The sequence below is a fragment of the Lissotriton helveticus genome, chromosome 11 (assembly GCF_964261635.1).
Source record: "Lissotriton helveticus chromosome 11, aLisHel1.1, whole genome shotgun sequence".
Classification (NCBI taxonomy): Eukaryota; Metazoa; Chordata; class Amphibia; order Caudata; family Salamandridae; genus Lissotriton; species Lissotriton helveticus.
Window position 1 is genome coordinate 64,589,058 of NC_136072.1, and position 24,565 is coordinate 64,613,622.

The 24,565-nt window shown below is 49.9% G+C and overlaps 1 protein-coding gene across 1 annotated transcript in view; it reads left to right on the forward strand.

Annotated features, from left to right (window-relative positions):
* Positions 1-24,565, forward strand: part of DVL3 (dishevelled segment polarity protein 3) — a 449,584-nt gene that overhangs the window by 279,750 nt on the left and 145,269 nt on the right. Inside the window, exon 4 of the mRNA XM_078667336.1 lies at positions 984-1,090. Within this exon, the coding sequence (XP_078523462.1) occupies positions 984-1,090 (107 nt within the window). The remainder of the gene's footprint in view (positions 1-983; positions 1,091-24,565) is intronic.

Consider the following 24,565-nt stretch of genomic DNA (forward strand, 5'->3'; position numbering starts at 1 on the left):
TTGATGGGGTGGCTTCCATTTATTTGTGTGTTCGCGCACAGGGAGCGTGCTTAATCTAAACTGAATAAAAAGTGCCCTATCCCTGGGTTTCTGTATAAAATCAAGATAGGGCTCCAAGCGGGACACCTGTTTGTGCTGACGGAACTCGTTGGTCAGCCTACCCGTACTAGGGTTTCTGGTTTCCCGATTGTCCACCCATGCCCAATAGGCACCCTTGATCTCTGCCTTGGTCAACGGGGTCTCAGACTCCCACGCCCCTTTAAGTCCCAGAGCCAAAAGAAACTTTTTCATGTTTGTTAACCAACTGATCCTATGCGATCCTGCCAAGTTCATCACTTCTCTAAGGCCGTCAGCATATTTTGATAGCTCTGGTGTTCGCCAAAGACGTGCCCAATAGAGGAGTGGGCGTAGGGTGGTAATATCCTTAATTGAACCGCGTCACAGATCGCTTAGAAGTGGCTTGGTAGGGGTTCCCTGTGGGAGTGAGGTCAGTTCTCTAAAAAATGTATTTTCCGTTTTTTTAATGGGATCGACACTGTCGAAGCCCCAAAGCTCGGCACCATACAGTGCCGAACCTACGGCGCCGGCAGCATAAATCTCAAGAGCGGGAGCAATTGGCCTGGACTTTAAGGCACAATGTTCCCTTCAATATTGGTTATTAAACAAAATGTGTATGATTGCCTTAAGAGTGGCTTTTGATTCTGCCAAGCGACAAAGTTGACTTTTGTCAGTCACAAGCAGTTTTTCCTTTGCTTTTGGGGAAATGATTGGACCAGAAGCAGGAGGTCTTTGAGTAGAACTTACCTGACGCTGGTAGAAACGGTGACCAGCATGTGGGCCGGCTTTAGTGGCAGACATCTGGCGCCATTTTGTATAAGGCAACTTCCGCTCCCGTTTATAACATGTGAACACAGTTGCAACGCCTTAGTTGTACATTTGTGCAAAGTTCTGACTTGTTTTTCTCTTTGCCCCTCTTTCTGCAGCCCAAACACTGGGGGGAGTCAGGAGAATCTGGCAAACGAGACGGAGACCGACTCTGTGATCTCGGCCCAGAGGGAGCGGCCGCGCAGAAAGGAAGCCTCCGAGCACAGTAAGTTATCCAAGTCACCGTGCATGGAGTGGTGCCAATACTGGGGTCTGAGTCTAGTTGATATCTGCTGCTCTTATAGGGAATGGCTGTAAGGACTGGTGTCTGAGGAGCCTAATATATACTACTATTGCATGGAGAAGCAGGGAATACTGGGGCTTGAGGCGCATTCATATATATTCCTCTTACTGGACGAGGCTGTGGATACGGAGTCCCAAGCTCCTGTAATGTCGTCTACTCATATACAGGTTCTGACTGTGCATACTGTGACCTAAGGTTCCTGTAATATCTGCTTCTCATAGTCACAGACAGGCTGTGGCTTCTGGGGCTCCTGTAATATATCCTTCACGACATTTTCTGACTCTCTTCTCTCCCTTTTGACCTTCCCCTTCAATTGTCTAATCTCATTTTCCCCAGGCTCTCAGTTTGTGAATACCATTTTCTCCTACTCAGCCTTCTCTTACATCACTGTGTCCAGTCTCCCTTTAATTTATCTCCCCCTAGGAGTTTGGTTTCATTTACCTATCCCGTTTATTTGATATCCCATTCCTCCCTCCACGCACATATCTGATTCCTCTTTTCCCCCATACATAAAGTTCCTGTTTGTATGCGTATAGGAGTCTTCATTGGTGGAAGTTGGTCTGTCGCTGTTTCTCCTCTGTATTGTTGTATGGTAGGTGGAGGGAGCGATATCCAGAAAACCATGAAATTCTGAACCAGAAATTAGCCATTGTCTATCGTCTTGTCAGCCAGACTCTGTACGGGCCTCCTCGTCCAGTTTGGCGTTGCTACATCGTGTACCGTTCCTGAACATTTTGCTGTATTCAACACCCATGTTTTATTGCTTACTTATGCTATTGTATATTTACCTTTGTGCTTTGTATTATACTGGTTCTCCTCCACCAGCTCTGAGGTGACTGTCTGTGTCCTGACCATGTTGTTGTTTGGCCTCACTTGTCTCCTTTTCATTCGTTCATGACTCTTTGTAAAGCGCTCTGATACTTTCTTGGGTCATGTTCACGCTATATAAAACTGTTGTAAGTAAATTAGGTAGGCAGCAGGACACGTCTTCAGGTTATTAAGATATATTTATTAAGTTAGACAGCAGAGCTGTAAACCTCACAGCTGACCAGACCATCAACGGCCAAGGTTGGAATCTTCACGTACCAAATAGAACACTCTTCGGTACTATGAGAAATTAAGAAGATAGAAACACTAAGAAAGGACTACAGACACCAAGTAGTCATATTGAAGTAAGTATAAATATACAACAAAAACGTTAAATAAATAGTGAGGAGGCAATGCACTACCTCAACTCAGGTGTACAGCTATCTTTGCTAGAGTGAATGGCAACTTATACAGAAGGTCCTGCTTCTGCTGTGCGCCAGATAGGCATTTTCAGGAGGAGTAGGGTCAAATTTGCTTACTAACTGTATATGTTTAAGCCCAGCATTATTACGCTCATGGGATAAAAAGTGCCTCTTAGCAAGGGGGGCTGGAGTGCTTCCAAAGCATTTAATGAGAAAAAACTACAAATGTGAGTAAACCTAATAAACAGTTGTGGTCTCTCTAAGGTCACAAAGCTGTCTTCAAAACAAGGAAGCCAGGCTTAGATCAACAACTGCATAGCACACACTATAGGCAGTTAGTAGTATGTGGTGCCCACACTGTGTAGGGAATGTATTTCCCGTACAAGAAGTATCTGTCGCAGAGGGTATAGCACTCACCCTGTACTCAGAGTATGTACTGCATCTTGATCTCCTTGAACCACTTCGGATTTCTCATCACCACACTCAATATTAGCACAAGATCGCCTGGGCCCTGATCACGAAGTGGGGGTTGTGAAGAGTGAGCCACCTTAAACTGAACTCTGATAAAACAGAGATAGTCATTTCCAACAATAGACTAAACCATTGGACTCCAACGCACTGGCCTAAAACACTAGGAGCTCCACCAACCCCCAAGAGTGCTGTAAAAAGTCTTGGCATCAAAATAGACGCTAACCTTTCTATGCAATCCCAGATAAGCATGGTTACGTCATCCTGCTTTCATCAACTGAGAAATTTCAGAAAAATCATTAGATTTTTCACTAGAGAGGCAAGCGTGTTAATCATGAGGGCCATGATTCTGTCCAGAATTGACTATGCCGATGCCATTTACTTCTGGCTCCCTATCAACCAAACTTATAAGCTTCAGTTGATCCAAAATCAAGCTGCCAGAATCATCTTTCAACAGCCCAGGCACTGTCATATGAAGCCATTGATGAAGGTGCTCCACTGGCTTCCTGTAGTACAGCGGTCTATGTTTAAGACGGGCTGTATTATCTCTAAGGCAATCAACTACAAAGGCCCCAAATTCCTCTCTACAAAGATCCACCCATACCTTCCCAAACGGAATCTCAGATCGGCACAAATGAACTTGTTGATAGTCCCCAGATTTAAGCGCAAAAAAATGGGAGGTTCACCCCTCTCTAAGTTGGATCCCCAACTTTGGAACTCCATGGCGATCGAGATTAGACAAACTGATTATGTGTGTTTTAGGAAAAAAATGAAAACTTAGCTCTTCACTCAAGCCTATTGCTAGACACACCTTCTGTGGTGGTTCTTAACTTAGCGCCAAGAGACCTATTGGTGTACGTGCGCTTTATAAATGTCCCATAACATAACATTTATTGCTCTCGGTAAATAATGAAAACCCAGAATGCTGCATTTGTCAGGTGTGTACATACCTTATAGTTTGCATTTTCGTTTCGAAATGAGGATGTACTGGCCAGAACTGTATTCTCAAGGGATTCTGTGTGTATTTAACTTTTCTCCCAGTAAATTTCGGCAGGTGCGAACTGCTGAAATTTGACGCAGGGAAAATTACAAGTTTAGTAGTTTGTGCATTTCTCAGAATTCCCATCTCTGTGCAAACATTTGGTTTTTTTTGCACAGGAATGGAATTTACCCCTATCAGGATCAATATGTTACTACTATTATGTATCACCACTGTTTGTTTATTTATTTATTCATTCATTTGCGGTGTTGTGTAGTGCAAACCACACCACCAGGGCAGCCAAGCTTTTTAAAAGTTATTTTAAAGCATTACTTTATTTGTGCCGGTGCTTCTCACAGATTTCTTAACACTGGCACTTTGACAGCCTACTGCATAGTGGAGCTGGCGTATTATTATTGAAATTAACATATCAGCAGAGTACAGAATACTTACCAATTTAATATGCATTTAAAACAAATAAAACCTGCATTTCTAGGCCATTTTCGCAGCTTTGGATGACCTGGAATAGTCCACGCTGTCACATTTGGATAAGTGTGATGGTTAGTGGATAGCATTAGTACTGGCATTTGGCTGTGCTTGCAGGGGCAATGGGTGGCACCAGCTGCAGTGGTCTTCTGAGAAATATCGTTGGCCCCCCTTTTTTTTTAAAAATAAAAGTAAGCACAAATCTAAAGTTTATAATTAGGAAATATAAAATAATTTAACAGTGGTACCTGTTGTAACATGAGGTTGGATAACATCCATCAGTAGAATTGCAATCATGTACGGGTCCAAAACAGGGATAAGCGAGTCCGAAATCTATGTAGAAATAATCCATACGAAGTCGCTCCTTGCAATAATCGGAAATGTACAATCAGCAGTTCAGTTAGTGGTTGGTCACTCAATGTCCGAGCTGGACACCTGGTTCATAATTCCCTCTTGGGATTTGTTGTTTGAATCGTAATGCTTTGTGTACTGTACTGGTGGAGATTAGCTATGAGGACCTGACTCTACTGCGGCTCCCTGAAAAGAATGATCTTGAGGTCTTTTGAGTTTTTTTAAATGCTGGTGTTTCTAGGAGTGGTGAGTCTGAGCTTCGAAGTGATGGTGACCCCTGATGTGGTCAGGTTATCAGCTAGTAGGTTAGGAGATCCCTTGTGCATGCATCTTGGACTGTGCCCGCCAGCTTAAAAATACTTTTTGCTTTTATGGAAACTCTGTTCTGGGCGCACAGTACTTGTGGGTTAGCTCTTCTAGTTGTTGTACGTGTTCAGTTTAAAGCTGCAGACAAATAGTGGGATGGAGAGAGGGAGCATGATATTCTTACTTTCGATATCCCTGTCCACGATAATTTTGACATCACGATATTCTTGACACGATATTTGTGTATCACAATAATTTGAATTTGATATTTTGTTCAAACGCCTTCTTTCCATTGTATTGTAGCCTTTATTCACTTCAGACCCCTGGCAGAGCTTCAAAGTGCTTCGACGGGCATCCGATTACTTGCCACCCATAATGGGCAGTTGAAAGCTATTTTGGTTGTAGTTTTGCTTATATGGGACATCTTGGGTGAAGTGGGTAAGGTTTGGAGAGATGCTGTAATAATGGTTCTGTGGCGTTGCAGTGCATAAGCATGAGATTTTCAGGCAGAGTGGGTATAGCCACCTCCGTCTATGCGGATTGATGCATCTTTAGGGTCGTCTATCTTAAAATCAAAGCAGCCATTGATATGCATACGAAGGTACACAAGTAATTTGCTATAGTATATTGCACCCTCCAGAGCTTGCCGCAGTGATGCACGTGTCCTCTCTGGCCTGGGAGTTTCCCTAGATGAGGTTGAGATCAGAGATCTCTGGGTTTAGATGGAGCTGGGCCACCACATCAATCCTCTGGAACTGCCAGCATTGTGGCTGGCCCAAAAGCCCTCTCTGCCTTCCATCTAGGGCAGGTTCATCCAAGTGCTGACAGGCATGCCCGCCGGGGGGGTACTGCCGGAAGCAGAATGGGGTGTGATTTATTTATTTATTTTTGTGTTTTATAGAGCGTGAACTTGACCCATGAGGGTATCAGAGCGCTTTACACTGTATACAGTGGTGGACAAACAAAATGGTTAAAATGCGGAGATATACAAAATCAAACAATCAGAAGGATGGCGATGGGCCGGGGTGCTGAGAGCATGGGGGAAAAGGGGGTACAGGTGTTTGGTTACAATCAAAGTTGTAGACAAAAAGGAGCGATAGTCTTAGATTCATCAGGCACAGTGTGGTGAGTATGGTGAGGCCTTAGCTGAGGAATTTACCCCGTGGGGAAGGTTTTGGCCTCCTTCTTGAAAAGTGCTAGAGATGGGATTCTTCTGCTCTTGCTCTCTGTCTGGAGGCTCTGAGGCTTTGCCAATGGCTGGCACTTCCCAGGATTTTAGAGTAGACATGCTCAGCAGGCGTAGGGTGACCAGATTTTGAGAAGCAAAAACCGCAACAGGTCAGACATAATAGTAGGACTAAAGCCCTTTGTGTTACTTTTATGTTGTGTGTCTGTCTGTCTCACATCAGCTATGACAGGACCTCCACCCTAAGACCCCTTGCTCTCCACCCCACTCAGTCTTCCCTCTGCCTCAAGCACACCGCCGACCAGCACTGTCTGCAAGAAAGAGATATTATGTTAAAATAACTTCATACTTTGTAGGTTCCTGCTAAAAGGAGATCATAGTTTCGAATTTGCATTGCAGAATTACTTGACCTTGGTCCCAAAAACCAGGACATGTATTGAAAATGAAGAAAAGCATCAGGACTGCTGGACAGTCCTCTGACAACCAGGACTGTCTGGTGAAATCCGGGAGATCTGGTCACGCTAAGCAGGCGTTATCTTGGCACTCGCGATTGGCGTCTGCACTCCTGGGCGGGGCTCAGTATCTGTGCCTCTGGGGCCTGCCCTCAGTATGCCAATTTGCTCTCTCAGAAAGTACTCATCGTCCAGCCTTTTGTGCTCTGTAGATTCTTCTTCTTCTGGGTCAGGAGGAGACAAGTTCCTCTTACTGCCTTCAGTATGCATTTCTGCCTCTGCATCCAGGGCCGGACTAGGAACCAAACCCGGCCCTGGCAAAGTGCTCAGCCGGTGCCCCAGGTGGTTAGGGATGTGGCCGAGCTGTTTGCCTGGGCCGGTTTCAGCCGATTTTGTTACGGGGGCGATATTTCAGCTATGCTGCAAAAACGGCCTTGTAACAAAATCGCCCCCTCGGGGGTCCCAAAACCGGCCCCCACCCTAGCGGCCCACCAGGGAAACACCCGGTGCTCGCTGCGGCCACTCCAGCCCTGTCTGCATCTGATCCCCTGGGTCTTGAAGAAAACCAAGTGGGACTGAGCATAGCTGATTTTGGTGGCCCTGGTTGGTCCAGAAGTGTCTGGTATGTTTATCTGTTGTCTTTGAGTATCTGCCTTCCACGTCGGCTTCATGTGTTGGAGTTCCTGCTGACCCGGCAGTAAGTTAGTGTGTTGCATCTGAAACCCTACAATTTACATCTTCATGCATGGATATTGAGCAGCGCCAACTTGCTTTGATCTAATGACTCAGGTGGTTGATGTCATTTTACCTGCTCGCTGCCCTTTCACCAAATTAAGTTTATTCGGCAGCTGTTCCAAGTTTCGCACCCTGTGCAAGGAGCAGCACGTGTGCGCTTTACAAGCTAGATTGCCTGATATACTTTTATTTGTGTTATTTTTAGCCAGGCAAGGCTTTGCCCAGAGATGGTTTTGCTGAGAGTACTGTTAAAGGTTACTTGTTGGCTTTATCGGCCCTTTCTGTTTTTGCCTGATGAGTGTCATTCTTCAAATCACCCAATTGTTATGGCATTCACATATATTCCCCCTGGCTTCCTTCATTATGCAACAATCACACTTTAGTTTTGTTCCAGTGAGCTTTTCGAGCCTCTTCACAGGTTTAATTTAAAACTCTGAGAACTGAAATCTGTCCTTCTCATTACTGTCCTAGCACAGCAGCGAGCCACAGGCTTGGTTAGTTCCTCCCCCAATACCACCTTTTTTCCTAAAAAACTAGTGCTTCTGGTACATGCATCCTGTCTCCCAAAAATGTTGTTTTATGCAAGAAATGTTCGTAAAAGAAAACGCCAGCCGACACGTGTTTCATCAACAGTGACTCTTCAGGGCTGGGAACAATGCAATACAACATAACCAAAATTAGTGATAAATCACGTTAACACGTTTCTTTTACGAACATTTCTTGCATAAAAACAACTTTTGTGGAACCACCGGTGTCGACTACCTTATAATTTCACTGCTGTATCAACTGTATACTATATACGTGTGCCCAGGACTTGTTTTATGTGACCAGCCCTTTGTTGGGTTTGCTGGTGTGAAGGAAGGAAAGCCTGCCAGATAAGGCCCTTGTTCCGAAGGTTTATCCTCTGCATCAAATTATGTGATTTCCTGGTCAAAAAGGATCCTCCAGAGAAACTTTGGATCATTTCACCACTACTGGTTTAGCTCGGGAATTCTGGTTTAAGACATCTGCCAGGCAGCCATGTAGGCATTTCTCCATGCTTTCACCGGGCTCGAGGCATCAATTCACAAGTCCACAGAGAGGGTCATTTTGACCGCTCAATCGTTACAGGACTGCCTAGAGGAAAGCATTCTTCTCAGACCCACCCTTCTTGGAGCGGGCATTGCTTTGCTACCAGTTTACAAGATAAGGACTCTCAGGTTAGAAGTACCCATCAGAAGAATGCTATTTACCTTCAGTGATGCTCTTTCTGGTGGATACTCTATCTGACGTCAGATGCCTCTCAGCCTTCCTACCTCCTCATTCTGTGGAGTTGAATTCTGTTTACTAATTTGGCCCTTAGCCGGCGCTTACTGCCAGTGAAAGATCCATTCTGTTGCTGTGCTCAATGTTTTTGGGTGCTGAATGTCTAAGGAATAAACTGACATCAACCTGTAGGGTTGGTGCCTTTGTGTTCTCCTGTCCAGAGATGGCACTGAGGTGTAACTGAAGTCGATGGTGCCCCCTGTAGGCTCGCAGAAGCTATTACAAAGGTCTGGGAATCCAGTGTGGCACCAGGGGAGATTCACAGGGTGAGGAATCTGTTGTTAGATAAGCCACCATAGAGATAATTACCAAAGATAAGTAAATTCTTCTTCTTGCATAAATGCAATACCAATTACTTGTCCAGTGCCATAAGAGACTTTCAGCCAATCCTAATTTCTCAGCCAAAAAAACTATGTTGCATTTTGTAGTTTCAATTTTCCTATTAAAACTAGGTGTGTATGAAATCAGGCTTCCAGAGCTATATGTGGTTTGCTGTGATCTTGCTCGATTTTGTTTTTTTAGTTGAACTCATACATAATAACGTGTTGAGATACTGGAAGGAGACAATTTCGAGGAGTATGTTTCTCGACAAGACACTTATTTTCTGTGCAAACCAGTCTCCATCTTGTATTTCACCAAACTTTATGTATGGTGCACTCTCACTTAAAAAAAGTTACGTAAAATTGCATGATGCCAAATTCCACGAAATTTTGCATTAAGCAAAATTTGTGGTCTTTGCAAATGTTGCCTCTTTAAATAAATGTATGCCAGTCCTACTTATAAGCATGGAACTACAAGCTCCAGTATGCTCAATGTTTTTCTCTGAAAATACATGACTGATTGGCTTTGACCATTCTATCAAAGGGCTGAGTGTGCACTCAACAAATAGTACAAAACAGCTACTCATATGATTTGCGTTTGCAGAGAAGCCAATGTTTGAATGGGCAAACTAGACACTGTGTGCAAAAGAAGCAGAGTGATTACTAATTTCAAAGTCAGCACTGTATTAAGGTGTCACACATGGAATGTGCCCACTTAACAAGTAGGACTGTGCCCCATAAGGAGGTGTTTTGTGTATGCGCTCTTTGAAAAGGACCAACAAAGGCATGACTCCTATCACAGAAGGGGAGATCTTCCCCACACAAATAAATACCTCACACACATGCTGCTGTTTGGTAGCACCTACGAGGGAGATTTATTTATTTATTTTGAAAGTTTTATATAGCGCGAACAAGATCTTTGCAGATATCAGAGCGCTTTACAAAGTAGGGAGTGCCAACAAAAGAATGAATAACAGGTCATTAAGTATATGGAAATTATAGGTAGTAAGCGGGATGGGTAGGTACGTGAGGGAACATAAAAGCAAAGGTAAATCAATACTGCAAGTAAGTAGTCAGGTGAGTGCATCAATAATACAGGTATAACACATGGTCGTAGGGATCGAGCAGCAGAATAATACAGGAAAAACACATAGTCGTAGGGATATATGGGAGATATGGATAATAAAATGAGAGCAATTCGATTTCCACTTAACTTACACTGGAGTTGTGAAAGTTTTATGAGGGAGACACCTAAAATAATTCACTGTGTAGGCTAAAGAACCAGGAGTGTCTTGTAAATTGGGAGTGTTGTAATGCATGGGCGTATAAAACGACGCCAGGCTAGGCAGTGAAAACGAGAAGACCTGTAAGAGGAGGTACTTGGAGACGTTTGAAGTTACTCAAAATCCAAATTGAAACACGCAACTTACTTTAGAGATGCAGTGACTGGATATCACTGAAATACTCCTTCACGAAATAATGAAATGACATGAGGTATATATCATGTCAAACAGGCCGGAGAGGAGTGTAATTGTTTACAAATGTTTGTTGCCATTCTTCTGAAGACGATTTATTCTCTGTACTTTGTCCACTCTGGAATTTCCAGGTCTCGTCCTTTGTTGGTGTGAAATATAATTTTTCTCTTGACAGTTTGTGTGGCGACGAGCTCCGCCTGTAAACTAGGGTTAGGCAGTGAGAGACTGAGTCCTGAAATGTGGGTGTGTGGATCAGGTCTGAGTGTCAGGAAATAAATGAAGCTATTTAGTGTTTTAGACCGGTCCTCCATTTTGGTGTTGCAAAACTGATCCCCATGAGGGAACAAAATGGAGACCACCATTTCTGTCATGCTTATTTGGAGGGATAGATGGCCCCTTAGCCAGGAGTCAACTATATAGGTAAGCAGGCTTAGCTGCACTACCTTACAAAGGTGTGTGTCACCCCCCTTCAGTGCTTACCCCTGAATCATTGAATCATAAGCACACCTCTTACCCGCCCCACCTCCATTGGGACAACTTGGTACTCTTGTGTGGGAACTCCCACAGGTATGAGTTGGGCTTCCCAGAGATAGGTCTTTGCATGGCAGGTGGAGGTCTCCTTGTCCTGGTTTTTTATCTGGTGAGAGAAGGCGTGTCTTTTAATAGTGTTGGGTTTGGAAACATACAAAACATGTTTGAATCATGGCATTAGAAACTAGACAAGACTATCTGGATGAGCACTTGCCCACGTCCCATCAGTTATGCTACCAGTGAAAATGAAACTTCAGGCAGGCTCACCGTCAAGATATTATCACAGAGTCGCCACACAAGTGCCCAGACTTAAATAGTTTTGTTGCACCTAAAGCGACAGCACTGGAATCCTTCAGAGATAAAGCTCATGACAAAAAGAGTAGAAAAAGGTCTGGCTGTGGAGTGAAGAACTAAAAGCTCCATTCCTTTGTCCTGCTCCTTATTCCCCAATCTGTGACCTAGATTTTAACAAGATCTTCCTTGAGCTCATGGGTTGTCTTATGATCACCCTGGATCTATGGAGCTGGGAAGAGGTGATTCAGCTTTCTACTGTATCTTTTGCTTTCTGTTCTCTTCATCTCCTGGTCCCTCCCAACAGAATTTCTTCTTTTTCAGTTTCCTGCCTCTCTTGCTTGTTGGGCTTTTTCTTCTGCTGTTTCTCTTCCCAACATCTCCTTGCTATTGGAACCCGGTGTCTCCCTCTCGCTGTCCTGCATCTACATCTCTCATGCCACAGGATCTCATCATCACTTAATCTAACTCTGTTATCAGTCTCTCCTGCTCTTTACCTTGGTGTTTCCTGCTGCTTCTCTTTCTCTGTGTCTTTTCTTATCACTCCCTGGTGTCTCCTGGTCTCATCCTCCAAAATCTCCAATTCTCTCGCAGCGGTGTGTTGCACGCTTGCTGAAAAGATTTTTAAAGACATTGGTACTTAAGTCCCTCTCTAGAGCATAATTATGTAGACAGTGGCTGGGCTATTCTAAATACAAATGGATTGCTAGGTTATAGCTGTTCATCACTACATAGAAAACCAAAGAATCTACACAAACCACTAGTCTCTGAGTGAGCGCAACTGGACTATAAGGATGCTTGCATTGAATATCGCCTAAGTGAGAATTGTGTACAATCGACCGAATTGCGAAGGATGGTCAGTTGTTCGACCCTCCGGTGTTTATCCTTGTAGCAGGAAGAACACAGTAAAAAAATGTTTCACTCATTTTAATTTAGATCTTACAAAAAACTCGTTATAAGGGACATAACCTCACCCAAACTAGAGAATCCATAACTCAGAGTTTGTACAACCAGTGAACCAGTAGTACTCTCAAATGTTTGATGTGGACAGACCACGCTAGAAAGGCAAGGGTTCGTTTTCCTGCATATTACATGAATGTATGTTAATTCCATAGGAGGTTTGGCCATTTCTTCCAGCAGGCTTCCACTACTTGTATGTTTCTGTCTGTTTATGGCAATCTTAGCCCAGTCTTTAGTGTGTTAGGGTCTTGTATTGTACTGGTGTGTATTTTAGAGAACCATCGAATGTTTCTCCTGCTTCTGCCACCTGTCTGTTACTTATTCTTTGTGTTGGGGAATGCTCTTCTACTGTCCTTGTTTTACCTTTATTGTGTAGTGAAGCTCAGTATAACATTTTCCACTACACAAAAGGCCATATTTTGCATTTCCAGTGCTTGTTTAAGTGCATGGTGAATGAAAGAGTGAACCCTGACAAAATATGTGAGTACTATTTACTTTTGATTTTACTCATGACACAAGCTATTTTTGACAAGGCGACTTTGTAAAATGTTAAAACATAGTTTACAAGGTGGTTCCATGCCAAGTGTAACACCTTTGGCCAAATCTGGCCTTTTAGCTTACAGCACTTTGCATGTTCGGGGTTTTGAGCCCATAATGAAAGTTTTAAAAGCAAACTGGATGCTGTGGACTGACAAGCTATAAATGGCTGATGGAATCATATGTCATAACGCCACTGGGCAAACTTGAGAAATGCAAAATAAAATTCATTTCCTGACATTCAGCCTGAAAGGGCAGAGACAGTCGTTCAAATGCAAATGTCTGCATCTCACTGCTAAAAGGTTCCCATTAACATTCCTGGGAAAAGCAGCATCCTGGAAGTATGTTCAGTCCCAGCAGCAGCAGCTGGACATGTCTGAGGAGAGACTCCAAGGGGGAAAAACTCCTGGAGCCTACTCCCAGCCCAGGGGGAGCTTTCATTTAGGTGTAGCTCTCGCAGCACCACTGTGATTTATTGATTTATTTATGCGTTTTATATAGCGCGATCTTTACCAGAGTGTCAGAGCGCTTTTCAATAGAACCAGTTACATTACTTAAGGACTTCAGAGTAAATGAATTACATAAAAGATACAAACAGATAAACTCTAAGTTCACTTAAGAATGGTAGTAAAGTCTACTACAGATACTTGTGGTTAGAGTTACTTATATACAACTTGTAAATTCACTCAAGGTTACATTTTAAGAAAAGTTGAAGCGATTGGGGTTGGACAAATATATATTACATATTTACACAGCATGATCTTCTCGCCATTGCTGGGGTTCTTGCTTTCAGCCCGGCTTCAGGATGTTGTTGCACTCACGGGCGGTGATCTTGGGGCTGGAGGGATCCCCGAGTTGGTGATGTCCAGATGTCCCCCATGCTTGTTGGGATGGTTACGTACCAGCTGGGCCGTAGCACAATGAAGTGGCCGTCAGTCCTCCTCAGAGCAGCCGCTTTGGGGCAGCAGGTCGTCCCTTTCCCTTAGGCCGGGTCTGGTGGCTCAGTGGATTAATGCTTCCACTACAGGGGCCTGTGTTCGACCTCATGGTCACAGGTTCAAATCCCGGCGGGTCCACTCAGCCTTTCATCCATCTGAGGTCGATAAAATGAGTACCATTCAGTTGGGTAACAAGAAACATCTGTTATTCAGCGCCAAGATACCTCTGGGTGCTTTACAAATACACATGTTATGTTATATCGTCCTCGGCACTCCGTTTCTGTGCCACAACGTCTGCGGCCAATATCCAAAGCAGCGTCACAGGATCCGTGCCACTGCCGCTGCCTCGGTGAGCACGGACCCCACGACTGCCGCAATGGCGAAAGATGCTTCCCCAGGGCTGCCTCAAGTCTGCGAGTGCCCGTGCTCTGGATCAGGCTAGCACCGGGATGCAGCTTCGACCTAGAATCCGGTAGGTCCCGGCCTCCTACATGTGGCATTCCCGGGAGCCAAGACTTGGCCCCCTCTGCCAAAAAATGCAGGGGGGGAAGTGGATGGCTCCCATGCCGCTGCCACTCCGTCCGGAGCACCATGGTCTAGATATGAAGTGTGGCTAGGTTACACCTTGCGCAAGCCAATTTTACACCGTAGAATGATCAAAATATTATAAGCAAATGCTTCAGGGAACAAAAAGGCAGCGGCCACCCACGTCCCAAAAAAACCCTCTGTGATAAAAAAAAACACAGGCGATAAACTATAAACAAAATATTGCTCCTGAGCAGAAAAACCAATTAACAAGCAGGCTGCTTGGCTACATTTGGTGATGTCAACTACACCAACTCGTTATGGAACATCATTGCTTGAAATCTCTGTATTAGAGAAAGAAAACAAGGGAAAAAAGGAGATATCATTTGGAACTCTTAAATGTGGTTGTCTAACTGGACTGATTTATTGGTATGATCAAATGGGATTGTTAATTGGTATTTCTGCTCGGGAGCTATATTTTGTTTACACCACGGTCTAGATCAGGGGTCTCCAACCTTTTCTGTAGTGAGAGCTACTTCTGATCAGTGAAAATTGACGTGAGCTACTAAAGGCCGAGCAACTCGCGAATTGTTCATAGAGTCCCCCTACGCACAGCTTCATTGACTAAAGGGCCACTACAGAGAAAGAGCTACCTATTTAGTATATGCAATGCACAACATGAAACCAGAAAACCTATTCCAGCTTCTCACTTCAACAGATTGTGTGATCCTGGCCTCTGCAGTCACCAGCTAAGCACACAACAATCATAAAATTATAGGGACTTGCAGAGCTGTGAAAAGCTACCAGCATGTTGAACGCCATAAACTGAATGTCTGTCTCTCATACCTGGTCATCCACTATACTGCTCCGTCCCATAACACATTAAAGGCACCTTGGTGGTCATCACGTATGACACGGAAACCCTGCCACACAGGATCACAAGACAATGACAACACCATACCAACCAAACACCCTACATGGCATAGCTTGCTGGCCATGTATGCAAGTACCTCAGTGCCCCACAAAGGGATAATAAGCTCTAAATATAAATGCTGTGATTCAACTATTTTATTACATCGTGCCTCCTTTTTTAGGTCTCGTGACCTATCAATGCGCATGCGCATTGAGAGAAGCGAGACTATAGGGCTTTAAACAAAGCTTACCTAACTGTGGCGATTTGCTGCTGTGCCCGTGGCTTTTAGGTCAATGCGCAAGCGCATTGACCTAAAATGCGCGTGCACATCACCAAATCGCCGTCTGTTCCCTCAGCCGCATTCCTCCCACAACTTTTGAAGTGAAGCTTAGCTTCACTTCAAAGGCCCCGGCTGCTTCACACCCTCATGCCGCTCTCGCCGCTCCGCCCCCTCCCCTGCCCGCAGTGTGCATTTCTCCTCCCCCCCTCCCCACAGCAATGCCCTCCGTCTTGTTTCCTTTCTTGTTTCTCTGGGAACTTTGCACTCCGATGACGCTGAATGGAGTGTGTTTACATGCTCAAGGCAGGCTGGGCTCACCGGTGGTCCTACACACAGCAGCTTTCTTTGCCTATTGCTAACCTTACTTTCTTATCCAGAAAGCCAATCTTTTTGGTTGCAAACGGTTCTGTGCCACAAATAAGGTTACCAGCCGTTCATTTGTGCCGATCACCATCTCTCTTACTCCTGATATTTTCTACTACAGATAGTTATCGGGCATGGAGATTAGCCTATTTTTTTTACATATTGGCACACGAATACTACAACTACCAGAAGACACTCGTTTGTTAAATCAAAGCTCAGTTCTACAAACCTGGTGTTCAGTGCACATACATGCAAAACCTGGCAACTTTGCAGTAAGCCACCAAAATCTCAGAGCCACGGCAATTCAAGCTCCGTGCATGCATGCAGACTGAGGAGGGTGCAGGGCCTGTACTTTGCTCCCACCTGCAGCCCGAGGTATCTTCTCACGTGCTGCTTAAACTCTGTCTTTTTCTGCAGTACAAGCAATGTGCCCACCACAGGCTGCGTCCAGTAGCAGAGGTCGTTACCAGTTAGCAAAGGACTTCCTGATCAGTGATTGTCAGCAAAGCCCAAAGCTATAATGCAGGGCCCTGGATGCTTTTTGAAATGGGATTTCTCCGTCGTCAAGATGCGCATTGTCTGCTTCAGCCACCTTACACCTGCTGCCAGGGTGGTGTACTGGAGCTCGAAGCCATCTCCTCTGCGTTCGGCCCCGTTCTGATTACCTCTGAGTCCTCCACATCACCTGTTCTTTCACTTTCGCTTTCTCGTTATATGCCCATATACATCTCCCATCACCCTCACTCACCCTCACCCTCACTCACCCTCACTCACCCTCACCCTCGCTCACCCTCACCCTCACCTTCACTCACCCTCAACCTCACCCTCACTCACCCTCACCCACCCTCACCCTCACTCACCCTCACCCACCCTCACCCTCACTCACCCTCAACCCCTCACCCTCACTCACCCTCACCCTCACTCACCCTCAAACCCTCACCCTCACTCACCCTCACCCTCACTCACCCTCAACCCCTCACCCTCACTCACCCTCAACCCCTCACCCTCACCCTCAACCCCTCACCCTCAACCCCTCACCCTCAACCCCTCACTCACCCTCACTCTCACTCACCCTCACTCACCCTCAACCCCTCACCCTCACCCTCTCACCCTCACCCTCACTCACCCTCAACCCCTCACCCTCACTCACCCTCACCCTCACCCTCCCTCAACCACTCACCCTCACTCACCCTCACCCTCACTCGCCCTCAACCCCTCACCCTCACTCACCCTCACCCTCACTCACCCTCACTCACCCTCAACCCCTCACCCTCAACCCCTCACCCTCACTCACCCTCACCCTCACTCACCCTCAACCCCTCACCCTCACTCACCCTCAACCCCTCACCCACCCTCAACCCCTCACCCTCACTCACCCTCACCCTCACCCTCCCTCACCCTCACTCACCCTCACTCACCCTCACTCACCCTCACCCTCACTCACCCTCACTCACCCTCAACCCCTCACCCTCACTCACCCTCAACCCCTCACCCTCACTCACCCTCAACCCCTCACCCTCACCCTCACTCAACCCCTCACCCTCAACCCCTCACTCACCCTCACTCTCACTCACCCTCACTCACCCTCAACCCCTCACCCTGACCCTCACTCACCCTCACCGTCACTCACCCTCACCCTCACTCACCCTCAACCCCTCACCCACCCTCACCCTCACTCACCCTCATTCACCCTCACCCTCACTCACCCTCACCCTCACTCACCCTCACTCACCCTCAACCCCTCACTCACCCTCAACTCCTCACCCTTACTCACCCTTACTCACCCTCACTCACCCTCACTCACCCTCACCCTCACTCACCCTCACCCACACCCTCAACCCCTCACTCACCCTCACCCTCACTCACCCTCAAACCCTCACCCTCACTCACCCTCACTCACCCTCACTCACCCTCACCCTCACTCACCCTCAACCCCTCACCCTCACTCACCCTCAACCCCTCACCCTCAACCCCTCACTCACCCTCACTCTCACTCACCCTCACTCACCCTCACCCTCACTCACCCTCAACCCCTCACCCTCACTCACCCTCACTCACCCTCACTCACCCTCAACCCCTCACCCTCAACCCCTCACCCTCAACCCCTCACCCTCACTCACCCTTACCCTCACCCTCCCTCAACCCCTCACCCTCACTCACCCTCACCCTCACTCACCCTCAACCCCTCACCCTCACTCACCCTCACTCACCCTCACTCACCCTCACTCACCCTCAACCCCTCACCCTCAACCCCTCACCCTCACTCACCCTCACCCACCCTCAACCCTCACCCTCACCCACCCTCAACCCCTCACCCTCACTCACCCTCAACCCCTCACCCTCACTCACCCTCACTCACCCTCACTCACCCTCACTCACCCTCACTCACCCTCAACCCCTCACCCTCAACCCCTCACCCTCACTCACCCTCACCCACCCTCAACCCCTCACCCTCACTCACCCTCAACCCCTCACCCTCACCCTCACTCACCCTCAACCCCTCACCCACCCTCACTCACCCTCACCCTCACTCACCCTCACTCACCCTCACTCACCCTCAACCCCTCACCCTCACTCACCCTCACTCACCCTCACCCTCACTCACCCTCAACCCCTCACCCTCACTCACCCTCAACCCCTCACCCTCACTCACCCACCCTCACCCTCACTCACCCTCACTCACCCTCACCCTCACTCACCCTCACTCACCCTCACCCTCACTCACCCTCAACCCCTCACCCTCACTCACCCTCACTCACCCTCACTCACCCTCAACCCCTCACCCTCACTCACCCTCAACCCCTCACCCTCACTCACCCTCAACCCCTCACCCTCACCCACCCTCAACCCCTCACCCCCTCACTCACCCTCACTCTCTCACCCTCACTCACCCTCACCCCTCACCCTCACTCACCCTCACTCACCCTCACTCACCCTCACCCTCACTCACCCTCAACCCCTCACCCACCCTCACCCTCACTCACCCTCAACCCCTCACCCTCCCTCACCCTCACTCACCCTCGACCCCTCACCCTCACTCACCCTCACTCACCCTCACTCACCCTCACTCACCCTCAACCCCTCACCCTCACTCACCCTCAACCCCTCACCCTCACTCACCCTCACTCACCCTCACTCACCCTCACCCTCACCCTCACTCACCCTCACCCTCACCCTCCCTCAACCACTCACCCTCACCCTCACTCGCCCTCAACCCCTCACCCTCACTCACCCTCACCCTCACTCACCCTCACTCACCCTCAACCCCTGACCCTCAACCTCACTCACCCTCACCCTCACTCACCCTCAACCCCTCACCCTCACTCACCCTCAACCCCTCACCCTCACTCACCCTCAACCCCTCACCCTCACTCACCCTCACCCTCCCTCACCCTCCCTCACCCTCACTCACCCTCACTCACCCTCACTCACCCTCACCCTCACTCACCCTCACTCACCCTCAACCCCTCACCCTCACTCACCCTCAACCCCTCACCCTCACTCACCCTCAACCCCTCACCCTCACCCTCACTCAACCCCTCACCCTCAACCCCTCACTCACCCTCACTCTCACTCACCCTCACTCACCCTCAACCCCTCACCCTGACCCTCACTCACCCTCACCGTCACTCACCCTCACTCACCCTCAACCCCTCACCCACCCTCACCCTCACTCACCCTCACCCTCACTCACCCTCACTCACCCTCAACCCCTCACTCACCCTCAACTCCTCACCCTTACTCACCCTTACTCACCCTTACTCACCCTCACTCACCCTCACTCACCCTCACTCACCCTCACTCACCCTCACTCACCCTCACCCTCACTCACCCTCACCCACACCCTCAACCCCTCACTCACCCTCACCCTCACTCACCCTCAAACCCTCACCCTCACTCACCCTCACTCACCCTCACCCTCACTCACCCTCACCCTCACTCACCCTCAACCCCTCACCCTCACTCACCCTCAACCCCTCACCCTCAACCCCTCACTCACCCTCACTCTCACTCACCCTCACTCACCCTCAACCCCTCACCCTCACTCACCCTCACTCACCCTCACTCACCCTCACTCACCCTCAACCCCTCACCCTCAACCCCTCACCCTCAACCCCTCACCCTCACTCACCCTTACCCTCACCCTCCCTCAACCCCTCACCCTCACTCACCCTCACCCTCACTCACCCTCAACCCCTCACCCTCACTCACCCTCACTCACCCTCACTCACCCTCACTCACCCTCAACCCCTCACCCTCAACCCCTCACCCTCACCCACCCTCACCCACCCTCAACCCCTCACCCTCACTCACCCTCAACCCCTCACCCTCACTCACCCTCAACCCCTCACCCTCACTCACCCTCAACCCCTCACCCACCCTCACTCACCCTCACTCACCCTCACTCACCCTCACTCACCCTCAACCCCTCACCCTCAACCCTCACCCTCACTCACCCTCACCCACCCTCAACCCCCTCACCCTCACTCACCCTCACTCACCCTCAACCCCTCACCCTCACTCACCCTCACTCACCCTCAACCCCTCACCCACCCTCACTCACCCTCACCCTCACTCACCCTCACTCACCCTCACTCACCCTCAACCCCTCACCCTCACTCACCCTCACTCACCCTCACCCTCACTCACCCTCAACCCCTCACCCTCACTCACCCTCAACCCCTCACCCTCACTCACCCACCCTCACCCTCACCCTCACTCACCCTCACTCACCCTCACCCTCACTCACCCTCACTCACCCTCACTCACCCTCAACCCCTCACCCTCACTCACCCTCACTCACCCTCAACCCCTCACCCTCACTCACCCTCAACCCCTCACCCTCACTCACCCTCAACCCCTCACCCTCACTCACCCTCAACCCCTCACCCTCACCCACCCTCAACCCCTCACCCCCTCACTCACCCTCACTCTCTCACCCTCACTCACCCTCAACCCCTCACCCTCACTCACCCTCACCCTCACTCACCCTCACCCTCACTCACCCTCAACCCCTCACCCACCCTCACCCTCACTCACCCCCTCACCCTCCCTCACCCTCGACCCCTCACCCTCACTCACCCTCACTCACCCTCACTCACCCTCACTCACCCTCAACCCCTCACCCTCACTCACCCTCAACCCCTCACCCTCACCCTCACTCACCCTCACTCACCCTCACTCACCCTCACCCTCACTCACCCTCACCCTCACTCACACTCACCCTCACTCCCCTCAACCCCTCACCCTCACTCACCCTCACTCACCCTCACCCACCCTCAACCCCTCACCCTCACTCACCCTCAACCCCTCACCCTCACTCACCCTCACCCACCCTCACTCACCCTCACTCACCCTCACCCTCACCCTCACTCACCCTCAACCCCTCACCCACCCTCACCCTCACTCACCCTCACTCACCCTCAACCCCTCACCCTCACTCACCCTCAACCCCTCACCCTCACTCACCCTCACTCACCCTCAACCCCTCACCCTCACTCACCCTCACTCACCCTCACCCTCACTCACCCTCACTCACCCTCACCCTCACCCTCACTCACCCTCACTCACCCTCACTCACCCTCACCCTCACTCACCCTCACTCACCCTCACTCACCCTCACCCTCACTCACCCTCACCCACCCTCACTCACCCTCAACCCCTCACCCTCACTCACCCTCACTCACCCTCACCCACCCTCACTCACCCTCAACCCCTCACCCTCACTCACCCTCACCCACCCTCAACCCCTCACCCTCACCCACCCTCAACCCCTCACCCTCACTCACCCTCACCCACCCTCACTCACCCTCACCCTCACTCACCCTCACTCACCCTCACCCTCACTCACCCTCAACCCCTCACCCTCACCCACCCTCAACCCCTCACCCTCACTCACCCTCAACCCCTCACCCTCCCTCACCCTCAACCCTCACTCACCCTCACTCTCACTCACCCTCACTCACCCTCAACCCCTCACCCTCACTCACCCTCACCCTCACTCACCCTCAACCCCTCACCCTCACTCACCCTCAACCCCTCACTCACCCTCACTCTCACTCACCCTCACTCACCCTCAACCCCTCACCCTCACTCACCCTCACCCTCACTCACCCTCAACCCCTCACCCTCACTCACCCTCACCCTCACTCACCCTCAACCCCTCACCCTCACCCTCACTCACCCTCACTCACCCTCAACCCCTCACCCTCACTCACCCTCAACCCCTCACCCTCACTCACCCTCACTCACCCTCAACCCCTCACCCTCAACCCCTCACCCTCACTCACCCTCACTCACCCTCAACCCCTCACCCTCAACCCCTCACCCTCACTCACCCTCACTCACCCTCAACCCCTCACCCTCCCTCACCCTCACTCACCCTCAACCCCTCACCCTCACTCACCCTCAACTCCTCACTCACTCTCACTCACCCTCACTCACCCTCAACCCCTCACCCTCACTCACCCTCACCCTCACTCACCCTCAACCCCTCACCCTCACTCACCCTCACCCTCACTCACCCTCAACCCCTCACCCTCACTCACCCTCACTCACCCTCAACCCCTCACCCTCACTCACCCTCAACCCCTCACCCTCACTCACCCTCACTCACCCTCAACCCCTCACCCTCAACCCTCACCCTCAACCCCTCACCCTCACTCACCCTCGAACCCTCACCCTCACTCACCCTCAACCCCTCACCCTCACTCACCCTCAACCCCTCACCCTCAACCCCTCACTCACCCTCACTCACCCTCAACCCCCTCACCCTCACTCACCCTCAACCCCTCACCCTCACTCACCCTCACTCACCCTCACTCACCCTCACTCACCCTCACCCTCACTCACCCTCAACCCCTCACCCTCCCTCACCCTCACTCACCCTCACTCACCCTCACTCACCCTCACTCACCCTCACTCACCCTCACCCTCACTCACCCTCACCCACCCTCACCCTCACTCACCCTCACTCACCCTCACCCTCACCCTCACTCACCCTCACCCTCACTCACCCTCACCCACCCTCAACCCCCACCCTCACTCACCCTCACCCTCACTCACCCTCACTCACCCTCAACCCCTCACCCTCACTCACCCTCAACCCCTCACCCTCACCCTCACTCACCCTCAACCCCTCACCCTCACCCACCCTCACCCTCAACCCCTCACCCTCACTCACCCTCAACCCCTCACCCTCACCCACCCTCAACCCCTCACCCTCACTCACCCTCAACCCCTCACCCTCCCTCACCCTCAACCCCTCACTCACCCTCACTCTCACTCACCCTCACTCACCCTCACTCACCCTCAACCCCTCACCCTCACTCACCCTCAACCCCTCACCCACACCCTCAACCCCTCACCCTCACTCACCCTCACCCTCACTCACCCTCAACCCCACTCACCCTCAACCCCTCACCCTCACTCACCCTCAACCCCTCACCCTCACTCACCCTCACTCACCCTCACTCACCCTCAACCCCTCACCCTCACTCACCCTCACTCACCCTCACTCACCCTCACTCACCCTCACTCACCCTCACTCACCCTCACTCACCCTCAACCCCTCACCCTCCCTCACCCTCACTCACCCTCACTCACCCTCAACCCCTCACCCTCACTCACCCTCAACCCCTCACCCTCACTCACCCTCAACCCCTCACTCACCCTCACCCTCACTCACCCTCAACCCCTCACCCTCACTCACCCTCACTCACCCTCACTCACCCTCACTCACCCTCACCCTCACTCACCCTCACTCACCCTCACCCTCACTCACCCTCAACCCCTCACCCTCACTCACCCTCAACCCCTCACCCTCACTCACCCTCACACTCACTCACCCTCACCCTCACTCACCCTCACTCACCCTCAACCCCTCACCCACCCTCAACCCCTCACCCTCACTCACCCTCAACCCCTCACCCTCAACCCCTCACCCTCACTCACCCTCACAACACATATTGTGTTACAATAGGTGTCACATTTGCGAAAGATAAAACTATTGGCATTGTAAATAACAAAGCTATTAATTTCGCTATTTTCAAAACAAGCACATAAATAAAAAATGTGTCCTTTACAATACCAATAGCTCAAACTTTCCTAATGCGAGACCTATTGCATTGCTGTGCTTCTCTCCCCTGCTGCACTCTCCTGCTCTCTAGAGATGTGGCCTAACGACCAGAGCTGCCATCTAAGTCACGTAAATACAAAACATGTTGCATTCCAAATGCTATAGGTGTCACATTCGCGAAAGTTATAACTATTGGCATTGTAAATGACAAAGCCATCAATTTAGCAATTTTAAAAAACAACAAATAAATAAAATGTCATTTACAAGACCAATAACTCCAACTTTTCTAATGCGAGACCTATTGCATTTCCAATGCTTGTCTTTATTATCACACATAACTGTAACTTGAAATGCTTGAGATCAGGGTGTGTAGACTCTAGATCACCCCTTGGACTGTGCCCGCTCCGCGTGCCTGTTCAGCAAGCTCCGCAGTCCAAGCCCAACGACGGTGCTGCCATCTTGGGTGCGAGTTCGGAGCGCTTGTCTCCGCTCGTCCCCGGGGCTGAAGGCGCACATCAGGATCCTCCCTGCGCCTGCTGTTGTCCCTGTGTCTCCTGCTCTCCAGGGGGTACCCAGGTTGGCTATAGATGCAGGGCGGTGCGGCCAATGGAGGCCGGGGTCTCATGGACTAGCCCGGCCTAGAACGTGCCGCCCTCAGGGCAGCCGGTGACTCTGGATGTCCCTTCAGGC